Genomic DNA, 18,100 nt, shown 5'->3' on the forward strand with positions numbered 1-18,100 from the left:
TGTCATTTTGGTCTTTTGTGGATAGTTGTCTCATTGGCAATAATACCACATCTTCTTTTTTATATTGTATGTGGTTTTTTTTTATTTTAGTTCATTTATATGTTTTGGAGTTTAGTATGACGTCCATTTTCACTGAACTAGTACACTTTTTTATTTAGGGTCCGGCTGAGGACCACCTCCGGGTACGGGACTGTCTTGTGCGTTGAAGACCCATTGGTGGCCTTCGGCAGTTGTCTGCTCTTTGGGTTGGTTGTCTACTTGACATATTTTCCATTTCCATTCTCAATTTTCTTTTGAAGCCTTAATTGTGTCTTTTTACGAATCATCTTATAGAATCAAAATGTACTATACTCATAATGTTTACAAGTGTCTCATAATCTATTTGTATTTGTTTATATATCCCAGTATATAAAACTCAAACCTGACGTATACAAGTGTGTTTATATATCCCAGTATATAAAACTCAAACCTGACGTATACAAGTGTGTTTATATATCCCAGTATATAAAACTCAAACCTGACGTATACAAGTGTGTTTATATATCCCAGTATATAAAACTCAAACCTGACGTATACAAGTGGTTATTATCTTCTTTTATTCTCAAATCAATGTCACATCTATTCAAGTTACTCAGTTTATTGATTACCAAAAACTATATAAACTTCCTCTTTCAAAGTTGAACGCCTTCTTCTCATCCAATCAAAGATCCAACTGCAAAAAGGGTTATTCGTTTTCATATGTTATACATGTTATACTAACCATATACAAATTAACATTTTTAATAATATATATCGCTGTTGAGCATTGGGGTAGAGCAGAAGGCCAAGATTTATTTCTCCAATTTGAATGATATTTTTTTTTCTCACAAAAATACTGTTATTTTATACATGTTCCTTTTTATACATATTTTTTTCACATTATTTATATTATATTATATTATATTATATATACCCTTAGGTGTAACAGTCTGTTACATTCATGACGATTAAATTTTAATTTTTGACGTGGTTTGTGTTACTCAATGTTTTGTTTTCTGAGTGGTGTATGGAATTTTTTCTTCTTCTTTTCATCGTATTTTTTTGGACATGATGTTGTCTGGTTTGTAACGATGTATGGTATTTGATTGTCCACTTGATGTTTTTCCTTATTTTTCATAAAATGATGGACTTTAGATCATTTGTGTCGTTGGGTTGCCGTCTATTTTTCTGTCACCCATATGTCCTTTTATCTGTATGAGATACATAATTAAATCCGAAACAAATACAAGAGTTTATTATGGTGTACGTCAGTCGATAACCTTTTTAAGAATTGGAATAGGCATAAGAATAGGTGTTACTAAAAACTAGTGAGAGGAGTGAAGCATGCACAGATCATTACACATACCCACCAAGAGCACCTTATATAATTTTAAGTTCCTATTGGGGTTTATATGGCCAATCTTTTGTTATCAGTCTTTTTTTAAAGAACCCATATCTTGTTATATTGTATAAGTAATTTGTTGGCTTTTCTTTCTTATTTTAGTACATGAATACATCCTACATCAACTTTTTAAACAAATGTGACTTGAATGGAGACTCATTGGCTTTTGTACCACATCGTCTTATTTATATAGAATTGATTTAGTTTCTAACCTGTTTCACAAAGTACACCAGAAATTCCTACGGGGCACTCGCATGTATACACCCGGCCGTCAGGATAACAAGTACCTCCGTGTTGGCATGGGTTTGTAGCACAGGGATCTTTGATCTCTACAAAACACAGACACTATCTTGTAAAAATATATTCTGAAGGCATTTTTTATTATTTTGTTATATTTCAAATGTGTTAGCAAGCTGATTTAGAAGTCCGCTTCTGGGTGAGGTATTTTTCTCGCTGTGTTGAAGAACCGTTGGTGGCCTTTGTTTTACTCTTTAGTCGGGTTGTTGTCTCTTTGACACATTCCTCATTCCCATTCTCTATTTTTAAGAAATGTCACAATATTATTACAGACATGAATCTCTATGAGAAGGATCTGTTCAAGCATATTGGCTTTGAATGTTAGCTGTCTGTCTTCAATGTTTAGGCTTAAGATTGTTATCTTTAGCGCAAGGTTGTGATCTTTCAGCGCTCCGTTAGTTTTCTCTTTATAGAAATATATAATATCTCACACAAACTAAGTATGCAGGGTATTCAAGTAATAGATATATCACGGTTCACTATGCAATTATGCGTTTTGTTCATTATTTCAAGCCGTACGATGAGCTTTGGTTATTTATATCTTTTTTCCTTTGTTTTTACTCTTTGGTGGATAGTAAAGAATCATTAGCAATCCTGCCAAATTTCCCTTTTCCATATATATTGCATTCAACACGCTTAATTGCCTTCACGAGAACGAGTTTATATATAATGCGATAGTTATATAGGTCCTGCAAGATGGATGAACCCGGGTAAAAGGTGAACTGATACAAGAGATAATATTGGAGAGGATGGGTCTTTGCCATGCAACAGACCACCTGTAAATGTGTATCTATCCCTCAAAGAATTGTTTCTATAGGTCATTTTCCGAATACGTCATCCGATTCTACATTCCTCTATCCGCCCATTTGTGGTTGTGAATTTGTACATGTACATCAAACATACCCTAATGGACGCTTCTAGCACGGGCTGTATTGAATGTACTAGCAAACATTCAACCCTTGGAGCAAATCATTATAGAAATTGTAATATTATACATGAATACATTATTATAATCACTTTCAGATTCCACACGAACAGTTTTGTCAAGTAATAAAATTGAGAATGGAAATGGGGAATGTACCAAAGAGACAACAAACCGACCATAGAGCAGACAACAGCAGAAGGTCACCAACAGGTCTTCAATGCAACGAGAAATTCTCGCACCCGAAGGCGTCCTTCAGCTGGCCCCTAAACAAATATATACTGGTTCAGTGATAATGAACACCATACTAAACTCCAAATTGTACACGAGAAACTAAAAGTTAAAATGATACAAGACTAACAAAGGCCAGAGGCTCCTGACTTGGAACAGGCGCAAAAATGCGGCGGGGTTAAACATGTTCCCCCTATACCTCTAGCCAATGCAGAAAAGTAAACGCATAACAATACGCACATTAAAATTCAGTTCAAGAGAAGTCCGAGTCTGATGTCAGAAGATGTAACCAAAGAAAATAAAAAAATGACAATACTACATAAATAACATCAGACTACTAGCAGTTAACTGACATGCCAGCTCCGGACCTCAATTAAACTGATTGAAAAATTATGTCTTCATCATATGAATATCAGGCACAATCCTCCCCGTGAGGGGTTTCGTATCATACCATCATAACATATATGAGAAGAACATAACCCGTGTCATGCCAACAACTGGTTTATTAAGAATAAATGTGTTTAGTTCCGATGCAAAGACCCTATAATTGAATCAATATTAACGCCAAAATATGCAATCTTTAATGACCTGACAACAGTATCGTAACTATATCCCTTCTTAATAAGCCTATTTGTTTATCCATTTAAATGACCATTCGACAAAACAAATGTTGCATTTTTTAAAAACACATCAAATGATTAGTACCTTCCCTAAATAAAGGCAACAGTAGTAAAGAATCAGTATACCTTTGTTCGATGGTCATAATTCGAATAAGAAAACAAATCCGGGTTACAAAGTAAAACAGAGGAAACCAAATCAACTATACGAAGAACAACAGAAACACTGAACTGCAGTTAGATCTCAACTGTTATATTCTTATAACTTTGTACAGGGCATTTTAAGAAAAATTGTGGATTGAACCTGGTTTTATGGCTAGCCAAACCTCCCGTTTATATGGCAAAAAAATATTGCTTAAATGGCAACATAACTTGACAGGAGTAATGCACAAATCAACGCAAGAACACACAAGACAGAGACAAACATAAATAAAAAAAATAACCATTTATACTTAACTTATATAAGGTCACATGTCCATCGACCATCCTCGGAGGTCATATTGATGGTCATAAGGTGGTGTCTAGGCCAAAATACGCATGAAACGTCAAAAATTTAAGACAAATTTCAACATCAAAATCATTTGAATAATAGCCATCTTATATTACATCTCAATAAGGTTTTTGTAATTTATCCTTAACATAAATAATTAAACATTTACATATAAACAAACAAGCTGCATCAAAAATGGCTGTAATTAAAGCAACTTACCAAACCGGAAACCAATAGCAGCACCGACAACGCCACGTAGATCTTGGTGCAGTGAAATTTCGTAACCACCACAACCTCCCATATGCATCTCAAATAAGAAATAGAAAGAAGGGTCCATGTATCTGTTTTTCTGAAGAGATTGTGAATGTGTTGTCCATGCTGTAATTAGTGCAGAAGGACAACACTTTTGAAAATAACCTACAGGATCGGAATTGTTACGGTTAAAAAACAAGGTTAAATAACTGTTAGGATTGCTATCACAGTTGGTGAAAGTGTAGTCGGCGCCACCAGCACGATATCCTTGAATGTTTCTGTGACTTGCGGTGGATGTTGGAAGAAATCCCAGATAGATATATGGTCCCAGTTTACCATGATTCTGGGGTTCGGCATAACCGTCATGTTTATTGTACTGGAATGACAAGGGCGTTGTATGATATCGATTCAATTGTGCAACTTCAATCTCCTTTTGAACACCGGAAGTAGTTATATGGCGTACGATAGCACGTGTTTTGTCGGTATACAAATCATCTATATTGATGTCTACATGTGATTGGTTGGAAACAAAGGCATACCCATAGTTTGAATGAAACTCACACCATACATCGTAGACTTGTTGTTGTTTATTATAAATTCGATATAAACCTGTCTTACTTTGAGGATTTGAATAGTACACATCTTGACAAGAATCTAAAAATTACTAAATGGATTACTATCAAGTACTAAGAATGACAAAATATGTGAATATTAGTGGTAGTGTAAGTATTTCAATAATATGTGAATATAAAATGCAATATAACAAATATTCAAACAACGATGATAAGGAAACGTATCAATAAATCTTATTTCAATCGATACTACCTCTGAGTTGTTATTAGGAAATAGACATATTTTACTAGTTCACACTCTTAATTATCAATATCAAAAATGTATTAAAATGAAGGTTGTATTCCAATGTCAATGTACCTTTGATAACTATTTACACCACTGGATCGATGCCACTGCTGGTGGACGTTTCGTGCCCGAGGGTATAACCAGCCCAATAGCCAGTACTTCGGTGTTGACATGATACCAATTATGTTGCATTTTATCAATGTCCTGTTTACGAAAGGATGAATTTTTCGAAATACTCAGGATTTTCTTATCCCAGGCATATATTACCTTAATCGTATTTGGCACAACTTTTTGGAATTTTGGGTCCTCAATGCTCTTCAGTTTTGTACTTGTTTGGCTTAAGTACTATTTTCATCTGAGCGTCACTGATGAATCTTATGAAGACGAAACGCGCGTCTGGCGTATTAAATTATAATCCTGGTACCTTTGATAACTATCAACATATTGTTAAAAATATGTATCAAACGCTACGTTAATATGTTTAAAGCAGTGTTACACAAGTGTGCACTTGTAATTATACTTTCTAGATATAAGAAGATGTGCCAATGAGACAATTTATTACCCAAGTCACATTTTGTAGAAGAAAATCATTCAAGATCAAAGAAAGGCCTTTAAAACGGAGCCTTGGCTCATATCGAACAGCAAGCTATAAAGGGCTCCAAAATTCAGTCGACATAATCTCATTAAGATATATAGTTTTCTACAGATATTTCAATGAAAAATATGACATGCTTACGCAACACTGCATCAACAGTCGGTACGATGAAAATCAACACTGCAAGCACCTTCATTTTGAATTATATCTGTGTAAAAAAGAAAGATCTTTTATTGGATATTCAAATATTTTGAGTTAATGGACAGTAAAACTTAATATGAATGTCACTCAAGACGAGACTATTTCTGAGATTGAAGTTGTTTTTAATTATTAACATAAATACATGTAATAACAAAAGTACCAAATCCAAGGTAAATTAAGAAAAAGCGAGTTCATAAAAATGACAAACACTTCTTTTAAAACGAAGTGTGACAGTTTTTCACATTCTGAAAAATGATAGAACTTCAAATACCTCCGTCTCTCTTTAAAATCTTCACTAGTAATCTGATTAAATGTATACATTTCGATCATACTTTTAGTAAACTACTCCTTAACATGTCTTTCTCATAGTTATTGAGCACCAAAATGATTTGCAACATGAAAATTTGTGATTGGGAATTTTATTTTGTTGCCATGAATATTTTATTCATAGAAATGTTGAGTGATTTACTAACAAGCAGCAAATATCACTTTAAGTATATACAGTATGAACCATCCGGCCAAGTCCTTAGATCACAGGCAAGATCGCAAATATTTCGTAATAGATGAATGTCTATATTCCGGAGCACCTGAGATCACCCCCAGTTTTTGTTGGGGTTTGTGTTGCTTAGTTTTTAGTTTTCTGTGTTGTGTCTTGTGTACCATTATTTGTCTGTTTGTCTTTTTATTTTTAGCCATGGCATTGTCAGTTTATTTTCGATCTATGAGTTTGACTGTCCTTCTTTTATCTTTCGCCCCTCTTATATATTGATCATTACACAATTTGGGAATATAATAAATGTTTACAAACCTGTTCACATCAGCAGATAAGATCCTATGACAAAAGTAAAATGAAATATTGATACACGACCGCCTTCATATTTGACGAAGTTGAGATCATTAGAAGATAAGACACACAGCATTAATCAATTGACAGAATGACCTACAGGTTGTACATACTCGATACCCACTAGCCTATCCTAAACGTCAAATATAACATCTGTGCATACTCGATACATACTAGCCTATCCTAAACGCCAAATATAACATCTGTACATACTCGATACATACTAGCCTATCCTAAACGCCAAATATAACATCAATTTCAATATCAAATACTGTTATTCATCTTATCAATAATTTAGAAAAAAAATAATATACCAGCTTCAGAAAACCAAACAAAGCACAAAAAACAGGAAATAAGAGCCACTTACTAAGCTAGATACCGAAAGATGAACCACTGACGACACAATGATCCTGCTAACGTAACGTTCATACATCAATACATATCACAAATATTTATGATATTTTTATCTTGAGCATCACTGAAGAATGTTTATGTTCGAAAAGCGCATCTGGTGCAGTAACAGAGGTACATTAGATTTTGCTTATTCTCTTGAACACCGGAAGTGGCTATATGACGTAATATAATAAATAAATCATTATGCATAGCCATAGCCTTGATAGAACTCACAAAACGTCGTAAATTTGTTGTTGTTTATTATAAATTGGATATGAGCCTGTCTTACCTATTTTCCGTTTAATAATTAAATTAATTATACTCTTGTACGAATTGAAACTCATTTGTATAAAAATGCGGAATATACCGAGGAGGGGGAAGGGGGGGGGGGATAAACGTCAAAATGCGATGGGGAAAATAAAGTAAACGCGTCGAAAATACGATACGTCCACAAACACTGTATTTAATCTGAGACTACTATAACAGTTATATTAAAGTAGTCTCAGATTTAATCAAAACTAAATACTTGCAAATAATTCATGATGCCACTGAATTAGGTTATCCAATAGAGAAAGTCTTTCGTTAAGATGTGAAAACTTTTGTAAGATTAAGAACATCTTTTCTTGTTTTGGAAATTTTGGTGTAAATACTCTTCAACTTCGTAATAAATTTGGGCTTCAAACTGTTTCAAATGTCGCAGAAACACGCACCTGGCTATAAATTTATAAGCCTGCATGGTAACTTTAATGATTTTTTTTTCAAAACGTATTTGTATAAATTTGAAACAAATATTTCAATTTAAAAGAATTTAAGTCGTTTACAAAGAATTTGACATAGATTTCTGATCATGACAAGGTAAGTGATCTTTAATTTTATGTAGGAAGAAAAGAACCGCCTAAATGACTTTAGTAGGTTATCATTGTTTCTCCTAAGTTCTAATGACCAGATATAGTAATAGCCTATTTGTTTGAAGTATAAACTAGACTTAAACTAAACACACCGGTCAAATTTCTGATAGTTACACTATCAATGGAAATCATACCATATCGCATTTTTAGCTCACCTGGCCTAAAAGGTCAAGTGAGCATTTCTCATCACTTGGCGTCCGTCGTCGTTAACTTTTACAAAAATCTTCTCCTCTGAAACTACTGGGCCACAATCATCATTGGAGTATCTAGTTTAAAAGATGTGTCCGGTGACCCGGCCAACCGTCAAAGATGGCCAACCGCCATGGCTAAAAATAGAACAATGTGGTAAAATGTAGATCGTGGCTTATTACTCTGACATGAAGTTTAAATTGTTCATCAAGTCAAGATCTATCTGCCCTGAAATTTTCAGACGAATCAGACAACCGTTTGTTTGGTTGCTGCCCCTGAATTGGCAATTTTAAGGAAATTTTGCCGTCTTGAATATTATTATAGATATAGATAAACTGTAAACAGCAATAATGTTCAGCAAAGTAGAATCTACAAATAAGTCAACATGACCAAATTGGTCAATTGACCCCTTAAGGAGTTATTGCCCTTACCAGTCAATTTTTAACAATTTTCATTAATTTTGTAAATTTTCGTAAATTTTAACAAGATATTTTCTTCTGTAACTATTGGGCCAAGTTCATTATATATAGAGATAATTGTAAGTAGCAAGAATGTTCAGTAAGATCTACAAACACATCACCATCACCAAAACACAATTTTGTCATTAATCCATATGTGTCTTTTGTTTAATATGCACATAGACCAAGGTGAGCGACACAGGCTCTTAAGAGCCTCTATTTTTTTATACGGTTGCGTTGTTCATGTAGTTCTATTCATATGTAAGGGTTTAAACACTAGCGTTGAAGTTGCGTTTTAATTGATAATCTAGGTCTCATACACATGATAGAATTGGTTACTTCGTATTAATCTCTTCGTTATGGTTAAAGTACGTTTGTACTGAAATTGCAACGTGATTTCACGTTCACTTGAAATTTCTTCTTATAGTTTTCCTTTTTGAAAATGATTTATTTGTTATTTTTTGTATGATAAGCAACTGGTAAATCTCAGAAGCCATACAGATATAGAAACATTATTCCATGGTCATCGTGAAACAAAATGGGAAAATCAAAAGAAAAGACAAACAGACGAACAATAGTACACAAGACATAACAAAGAAAACTACAGACTAAGCAACACAGAAACTAACGACTAAGCAACACGAACCACACCAAAAATTGTGGATGATCGCAAGTACTCCGGAAGAGTACGCAGATCCTGCTCCACATATGGCACTGTGGTAATAAGTAATGAATATGAACCCTGCTTTGTCGACATGCTGAGTCTGCCTTCAATGTGCTAGTAAATATGTTAAAAGTCCTTCCCATACATATCATTCCGACTCATAACAGACCAGTCATTGCTCTTACTCCCAAATGCAGCATGTGTATCATGAATATCATTTTCCATAACCCTAAACAATTTGATTATCAAGTCAACAATCTCTATCAAACTTGATTCATGTTAAAACTACTAATTACTGGATATAACGGTGTTATACCAGTTGATATGTTTTGTTTTGAAACTGATTACAGAAAGACAATGAAAACATGGACGAAAATAATAAAAACCAACATTTTATTAAATGCTTTTTACGTAACAATCATGGCACATAGGTTGATATTGTTTGGCATTCACTAATTATTGCACTCGGATTAATTATCAGACTTATATAATGCTATCAAAACTTAATATAAAACTAAACCAAACAGCAAGTAAATATATTTTGATTTTCTGAACAAATCACAACCTATTAAAGCTTTATATTAGTAGACACATATACTTCTTAAAATGGGATAGGTTATCTGTATACAAAGATATAATTGTATTCCCAGGCCACTAACCAATTGAGTTGCTACATATCGATAGTCTAAATACACTGTTTATTGTTACACAAAAACTATGCAAAATATATAAAAACAACTGTTTATTGAAGGCCAAAACAGAACGAATATATACTTTTGACCAAGGTGGGACTTTCATTGGATGTATTGAAACATTCCTGTAGGATTTAAAATGATTTTGAATAAAATGATGATTATAGTTGTTTATATATGTACAGGTTTATGATGCATATATTTCAAATATTCAATTGCAACAAAACAACTGCCTTCTTGGAATATAAAATATTGATAGGCAAATATGAAAATGACATAAATGTACAGTTTCTATTTTAAAAAAAATCTAAATTTTGCTTCAATACCATTAATTACAAATCCAATTTAGATATAATAAATAATGTTTCGTCTTTTGCATAGTCACGAATTGAATAGATATATAACTTTGGTATAGGAATAAAAGAAGTCAAATTTCATACAGTCATATATATAATTGAAAAGAAAGGTAACAATTTAACATTCCAAAAATTTGCAAAAACAATAGTCATAGAAAATATTACCAAAGCATATAATTCTCTTCAAAAGTGTGAAACGATGAAACAGATTTATACTAGTTAACTGATGTTAATCAGTATATTTCAATATTTTTATCACCAACTGCTTACATACCAATCAAAATGCAATATTTCATATATAAAAACAATGAATAAGTTAAAGAATTGCACTTTTATAAATGGCAAGATTTGGCTTATGCTGTGTATACAAATCAAGTACAGTGTTGTTATTTTTTTAGAATAAAACATTCACAATTTGAAATTGAAAATCTCTTTTCACTCTTCATATTTTATTTGCAAGCTCCTCTGATAATTTTGTATGAACATACATATAAAGTTTATACATATTTCTTATCAACATTCTGATCTTATTCAGCTCTGCCTGCAGAGTAAAGATAGTTGTTATATAAGACAAAACCGGGCAAATGTATACCTAATAAGCTGTGGATCAAAAATATAAGATTTTTGTTTTAAAAAAAATGAAGGTATTTCAATGAAAAGATACAAATCTAATTAGACGATAGTCAAGTGATATATTACAATATATTATGTTATCAAAATTAATATAACAAAAAATGGACTTGAAAAACTCTTAACAGGTAATGATAAAAGTTTGTTATATATCTGGAACATAAACTAAGGACCTTTATGATAATCATAAAAACTATAACTTGACTCAAACTATCTCACATAGACGATATTCCTGATTTCTACTTTAACTTTCCTATGCAATTAGCTGAATCAGATGTCATTAATAGTTATAACAATTTTTTTTGTTTCCTGGTAAAAGTTGATTTGGGTCTCCTGTATCTTGGATTTGTAGCAGAAAGAGATAGTTCAAATCAATCTTACAAATTGTAGACAGAAATATAAGTAATTTGTTAGACTTTTAATGTAACTGATGAAAACTATTTGTTTTATCCTAAAATTAGGACTATTTTTACAAAAACAAAATATTTTTGACTTTGTATAAAAAAAAGTAATTCATTTAAAGGAACATATCTCAAATAATTCAATTCTTTGCTGGGATGTGGTAAAAATAAATACCTTTTGTTTTGTAACAAGAAAACAAGTACAGTGACCCTAATTGTCTTTCTTCTAAACGTCCATTATAAGAACTTTCTTCTCATATTTTTATTTTGACATTCTATCTGCTAGTTAAGTTATATTTACATACAACAGGATATATATATAATATCTTTACAGAATCATACAATTTTTCACAACCTGTAGCTTATAAAAATGTCCTGTGTCCCATACTTTATTATATTGTTGAAAATAACATGAAATAGATTCAATATCACAGATATGAAATATTCTATCGTGCACCCTTTAGATCTACCTTAAACTATAAAAATAAGGATATTATCAAAATGTTATTGTTCATATCTGTGGCTGGTTATCTTCTTTCGCTGATGTTGTAGAAGAGCTCTTAATGTTTTACCAGCATTACCAAAGTCTTCTTCAGATGCTAAAATAAAACAAACAGAAGTTCGTAATATCTTCTATTTTTTCATATTTTTTTTTTTTAATAACTTCGGGTTCTTACACAGTTACTTAATTGAAGTATTTTACCTTTATCAAAAACAAGTCCTAGCAGCAGTCAATACACACAATGAAAATTTGGATGTATTTAAGGTGAATTTTTATGATATAAGTGTGACTTCAGAGATTTCTGAAAGAATTTGCTTTACTTAAAATAATTTGACCCATACATCTGTAAGAACATACATCATCGTCTTTTAAATGCGTAATGGTTGATATTTGTCTATTTTTTATATAGAGTAAGAAATTGCAAAAGAATCTAGAACCATCATATTGTAAAATGATGTTTTTTTTAAATTATAAATAATTGTTTATGTTTAACACAACCTTATGTAACTGTGTGCCCTAGTATGCGTTACATAACATGTGGACTTCTCACAAATACTATGATGTGTCCATATATCTCTTATGATATTATTAAACTTGCAGAAAAATTCTTACGAACAACAAGGTTAAATTATATCGATACTTTAAATTTAAAACAAAAAGATTAAATATTTAATTGATATATTGTGTTTATATATATGAGTGTACTATTTTTTTCCGTTTTCTTTAAAAAATGACACAACAATGATTAAACAAATGAATAATAACAAAATCTGATTTTTGTTTATTTATTACTGTCATATTAGCATTCACGACACAAGAAAACAGTATCATGACTCCCTAGTATCAGAATTTGAATAAAGGCAATTGTAATATTATGCCGATTGTCAAATCTCCAAAATTGATTTAGAATACAAGTCAAAGTCACAAGCAAGTAACTTGGGAAATGGAATTTGATGCGACTGTCATACAAGCGAGAGATTAGCGCTATAAAACCAGGTTCAATCCACCATTTTCTACATTTGAAAATGCCTGTACCAAGTCAGGAATATGACAGTTGTCCATTCGTTTGATGTGTTTTGTCATTTAATTTTTCTATTTGATAAGGGACTTTCTGTTATGAATTTTCCTCGGAGTTAAGTATTTTTGTGATTTTAATTTTTGTTTCTAAAGCTTGAGACCGGTGCGTCAACAAGGTAATCATCTCGGGCCATGTATGCATCACCCGCTACACGAATCCACACTCAAGTCAAAATGTCTCAATCGGGTCATAGTATATGGTAAGATGCCTTTTCACAACAGTTTACGGTTCTCATCAAAATGAATAGTATCATATTAAGTATATGTAAAATCATAGAATAACTGCATTTAAACAGAGATTGCAATATTAAGTATCATAATGATAAATAATAACACATCTGCAAAATAACCAAAGTACCAAATTCAGTCATCACACAGTTAGTAATACATGCAGAATATATTAGTATGTTACTACTAGCGCAAGATTAGATAGATACAAAATAGCAAGCTGCAAGGCACAAATAGAATCACTTCACTTATTTTTAGGATCGGCAACAAAACCAACATATGCTTAAATATGACTTTTTGAATTAAGTGGCACTTACATAATGTTTCCCTCAGTTTTAGTTTGTTACCCGATTTTGTTTTTTGTCCATGGATTTATGAGTTTTGAACAGCGGTATACTACTGTTGCCTTTATTTATGTTTCCTTTAAAATGTTAAGTTTCCTTTAGTTCCGATACATGGAATTAACAACGTGTTGTTTTCATTTTTATTAAAGTATTTATACTTTTTTCATATGAGGCAAGAAACATGACATAACATTATAACTATAATGAGTTTATTCTGTACCAGTTGCACAAAGGACAAAACAACCAAGTTGTTAAATTAAATTTACTTGTGTATTGTATGCAATAAACTGTTGTCCAGATATAAAACATGCTAGAATGATGAGTCTTATGTAGACGAAACGCGCGTCTGGCGTATAAAATTCTAATCCTGGTACTTTTGATAACTAGATAACTAATTTTTAAGGTCTATAAACATTGCATTCATTATTTCAGGTGTTGTATGTGAAAAAACATATAAATAAATATTCAATGTGAAGAGATTAATGTACCAATAAAAAATATGAAAAAAATGAAAAAAATAAATGATTATCCTGTATATGTAAAAAATTTCGAAATGGATGCTCGATAATCATACACATTTTGTCTTCACTTGTTGTTCGGTACCTGAACTGTATGCTACTTGTACACAATAATAGTAAAAATTTGGACAAAAAGATCTAAGTGTAAGTTGATGCTTTTTTTACACTGAAATTTATAATATTTATTTTAAAAACATTGTTGTCAGATCTTTTAAAAAAAACTCCCCAATCAAACAATCATATTGTTTCATTATAAGCAATATCGAATCAACTTTTAAATGATATTGCTTTAATAACATGATGTCTATCTACACATAAGACTAATGTATACTATTATTTATAAATTGTACACATATCGAAATATTAGTACAATATTTTATTCATAAAATGGAAATTAAAAATAAGATTTTACACTCTCCTCGTCTCTTATAATAATTTGATACATTATAGTGTAACAATATTTGTTAGATTAAGCAAATGATATAGAAAGAATATAATTTAAAGCAGAACACGTGTATATTGGTGAACAGAAATTTACCATTTAATAATTGCTAAGCATATTGTCTAAATCATCTGTAATTCCTTGGACTGTAAATAAAATATAATAATACACAGTATCCATTTCACATAGTTTATAAATTAAAAGAGCTATATTTAATCACTGTCATTTATCTCCGTCATTGATTTTCTACCCCAAAAAAGTAATTTAAACAAATGTGTATGTCCATTACATTACATATTTCTACTTTAAAGTAAAAATCATTTTCATAGTACGTATATAAATATTGGAAGAATGAACAGTTCTCTAATACACAAAACCTTGAGTTCAGAACAACTGTCTTCTTTAAAATTCAGTATAATATAAATTAAACGATATATTTCTATGCACAATTTAAATATACTAAATTGTATGGCTGACGATTTCATCAGCAACGTATAATGGTCATACTATGAATGTGCTTTACAAGTGATGCAGAAAATATCAATTGTGAATACTAGCTGAAATTAGCAATCTATGCTGTAAATATTTTCCAGGATAAACAAAAATATTACCTTTATATTTTATAATCTCGCATTTTTGAAAAGCTGAAGCAAGTTTAATATAAATCATCTAAAGCTAAGAAAGCCAAGCACCTTACCTTCGGAATTATCATCAGAATAATCAGGTGACTCTGGGGCAAAACTAGGCGGTCGACCAACATCATCATCGTGTGTGTCTGCCTTCTGTTTCCTTTGCTGTAATATTGCTTGGAGTTCTTTTGGACCCTGTGTTTTATACTGTGTATAATTTACATAAAAATGATTAGTTATAGCTATATAAAAGTTGTTTTTTTCAAAATCAAGTAAGATGATTACTACTTAAAAATGAATTGACATATTTGCATTCCATAAAACTAATGTCAAACGAGTTTTGGTGTTTCACTTTTTGTGTGTGAGTCCGAATTGCTTGCTTTAAACTTCATTAGGAAAGCTAAAAACCAAATATGTGAGAGTTACATCACCGTAAGGGCATAAACAAAATTGCCAAGTTCTTTTAAAGTTTCTTAATAATTTATAAATTTATCAACAGAGAGCATGTTCTAAATGATATAAAAAAACAAAGGCCTTAATACTGACCAATAACTTACACTAAGAACTCTTCCTGTTCAATTTTTAATGAGTATATAAATATTTATGCAAATTTTTAACGTAAAATGCTATTATATTGTTTTTCGTCTATAGATATAAACACATACTCCTGACATATTTTTCTGAAGTGTAAGATGACCATCTAATCTTTGTGCTTCATCATGATTTATCAACCTTTCCAGATCCTTCATCTTCATTCTTAGTAAATCATGGCCATTATATCCTCTTAACACATCAATGCACCTGAAAATTAAATAATCAAAGCACTGTAAGCACTAAAGGGAGTTAATCGAAAATATAAATCGTGGCCGTTATATCATCTTAAAAATTACAAAATATGCCAGGTGAAACAATACAAAGTCTAAGAAATGAAAGTAAATACAGAATCTGTTTTCTAAAAGATTGAATGGTCCCCTGGAAGAGACCATGGACAGGTAAGACAATGATTACCTGTGATTCATTTCTCTATGTTGGGACAAGATAGTGTCATGTAATGACCATACAACTTCTTTTCTTTGAAAGTAATGATACAGTTAAATTACTATGACGTGTAATCACAGTAACGAAAGTCAAAAATTTCAGCACTTAACAAATAAGATATATAAATAAAGGCAACAGTAGAAGTACACCGCTGTTCACTAGTCATAAATCGATTTAATTGAAACAAAAACATACTTTTGAGAAAAGGATTTCGAATATAACCATTCAACGACTTCTTTGGCTGATGACTTTGTAGACAGATACACGTTCGGATTTTGAGGTTTACTCTTCACGGCTGGCTTTCCTGATAATCTTTGGGACAATTCATTGTGTAACTGGTCTTGTTGTCGTTTGTTTGCTGTAAAATAAACATAGCTGTGTAATGTGGAAACTCGACTACACATTAAATCTAAGAGTCGATAGTTGACATTTTGTATGATTTTTATTTTAAATATAATAAAATGTTACCTTCTAGTTTAATGTGGGTTTTCTCAGAAAGATATCAGGAGATTTTGTGGTTGCTAAATATAAAACAAAATGGTGCTATAATCAGTCAGTAGACAATTATATAATGTATGAAAGGTGTATGCCACGTTGCTATTCAGTTTTCTAATTTTGTCGTTTTTCTTATAATCAAAGTTGTGACTGATTTTTGTTTATTTTTCTCTCTTATTTATGTCATACGAATCACAGCTTTTCAACACTGATACAGATGCTACAAAACTGACAAAGACAAAAGCATATTATACACCTGCAAAAAAACGAGAATGATTATTCAATTAATATTAAGGAAAATTATAGGAAATATCTCATATAAAATTCAATAGTTTTTGTTCTACAATACTAGTTGATTTAAATGCATGTTATGACGAAGACCAACGCACACCATTATATCTCATAGTGTACCGGTGATCGTAAAGTACATACGAATGAACACATGTCGTTGCCTAACCATTTACTTCTATAATTACAATAGGACATGACATTTGTTTCAAGCGGTATCAATTTTGTGAATAAATACGATTATTTTCTAGACATGGAAAGATATAAAAATGTTTTAAAAATTTCGATATGTTAGATACTTAATTTCATACCCAAATATCTTCTATTTTAATTCATAGAAACTATGTTGGGTGCTTAGCTGAGATATAAAACACAATATGAATGCTACGAGAATTTTGTTTTAAAAAGTTAACGACGACCAGAGATGGGTCCGATTACTTTCAATGTAATTGATTAAATTACAATTACTTTGTCATTTGTACGATTAAATTTAATTAATGATTACATCATTTCTGAAAGTGTCTGATTAAATTAATGATTACATTTGCAAAGTAATCATGATTACATCTGATTACAATGAATCTAAAAAAAAAATTGTATGTATATATATAGCATTGTTTAGAAAGTATTTTGTTTGCTATATTACAAAATGATAACTTCAAACTTCATCTATTTAATAAACCACAAAAGTTCACTTCATACATCCATGAACATTGTGTCACTGGTTATGACCCATTGCACTTTATCATCATTGATCTCTGAATTATTTTGACTTTAATTGAATATAGCTTTATAAAAAGAGTTTGCTGTGTGTCTTCTGACCTATTCTAGACTTTAATTTATATTTGTTTCAAAGTGCAGTTTATGGAAGTTAAAATATGGATAAAATAAAGATACCAGTTTAATCAAATTGTAAACAAAATACAAGTACTAAAAATCATTGCATTTTACATGTCAAGTCCAAATACATACAAATAAAAATTTGCTAATTTTAAACAAGATATTTGTCCAACTTTTAATTAATTTTGTGCTAATTAGATAAATGATCACATTTCTGATTTATCTTTTACCATATATATTGTCCTACAGCTATACTCAATTGGTAATTGCAACAAAAACAA

The 18,100-nt window shown here is 31.1% G+C and overlaps 1 protein-coding gene and 1 long non-coding RNA gene across 17 annotated transcripts in view; both read right to left on the reverse strand.

Annotated features, from left to right (window-relative positions):
- Window positions 1–573: 573 nt before the first annotated feature.
- LOC143082889 (uncharacterized) lies at window positions 574–6,782 on the reverse strand. Its single transcript, XR_012980496.1, has 5 exons — window positions 6,692–6,782; window positions 5,824–5,890; window positions 4,197–4,883; window positions 1,633–1,749; window positions 574–712 (listed from the first exon to the last, which is right to left on the reverse strand). It is a non-coding gene; the product is annotated as an uncharacterized LOC143082889 (long non-coding RNA).
- Window positions 6,783–9,715: 2,933 nt separating this feature from the next.
- LOC143082890 (epidermal growth factor receptor kinase substrate 8-like) overlaps window positions 9,716–18,100 on the reverse strand; it is a 76,804-nt gene continuing 68,419 nt past the window's right edge. For 15 of the 16 annotated variants that reach the window (XM_076258860.1, XM_076258861.1, XM_076258859.1 and 12 more), the window contains 4 exons: window positions 16,392–16,554; window positions 15,824–15,959; window positions 15,227–15,365; window positions 9,716–12,017 (listed from right to left, as the gene is read on the reverse strand). In XM_076258860.1, coding sequence (XP_076114975.1) covers window positions 11,923–12,017; window positions 15,227–15,365; window positions 15,824–15,959; window positions 16,392–16,554 — 533 coding nt within the window. In that variant the 3' untranslated portion in view covers window positions 9,716–11,922. Of the gene's footprint in view, window positions 12,018–14,625; window positions 14,676–15,226; window positions 15,366–15,823; window positions 15,960–16,391; window positions 16,555–18,100 lie in introns of all 16 variants that reach the window. The other variant, XM_076258863.1, reaches the window with a different exon arrangement.

This window comes from Mytilus galloprovincialis, chromosome 7, assembly GCF_965363235.1.
Source record: "Mytilus galloprovincialis chromosome 7, xbMytGall1.hap1.1, whole genome shotgun sequence".
Classification (NCBI taxonomy): domain Eukaryota; kingdom Metazoa; phylum Mollusca; class Bivalvia; order Mytilida; family Mytilidae; genus Mytilus; species Mytilus galloprovincialis.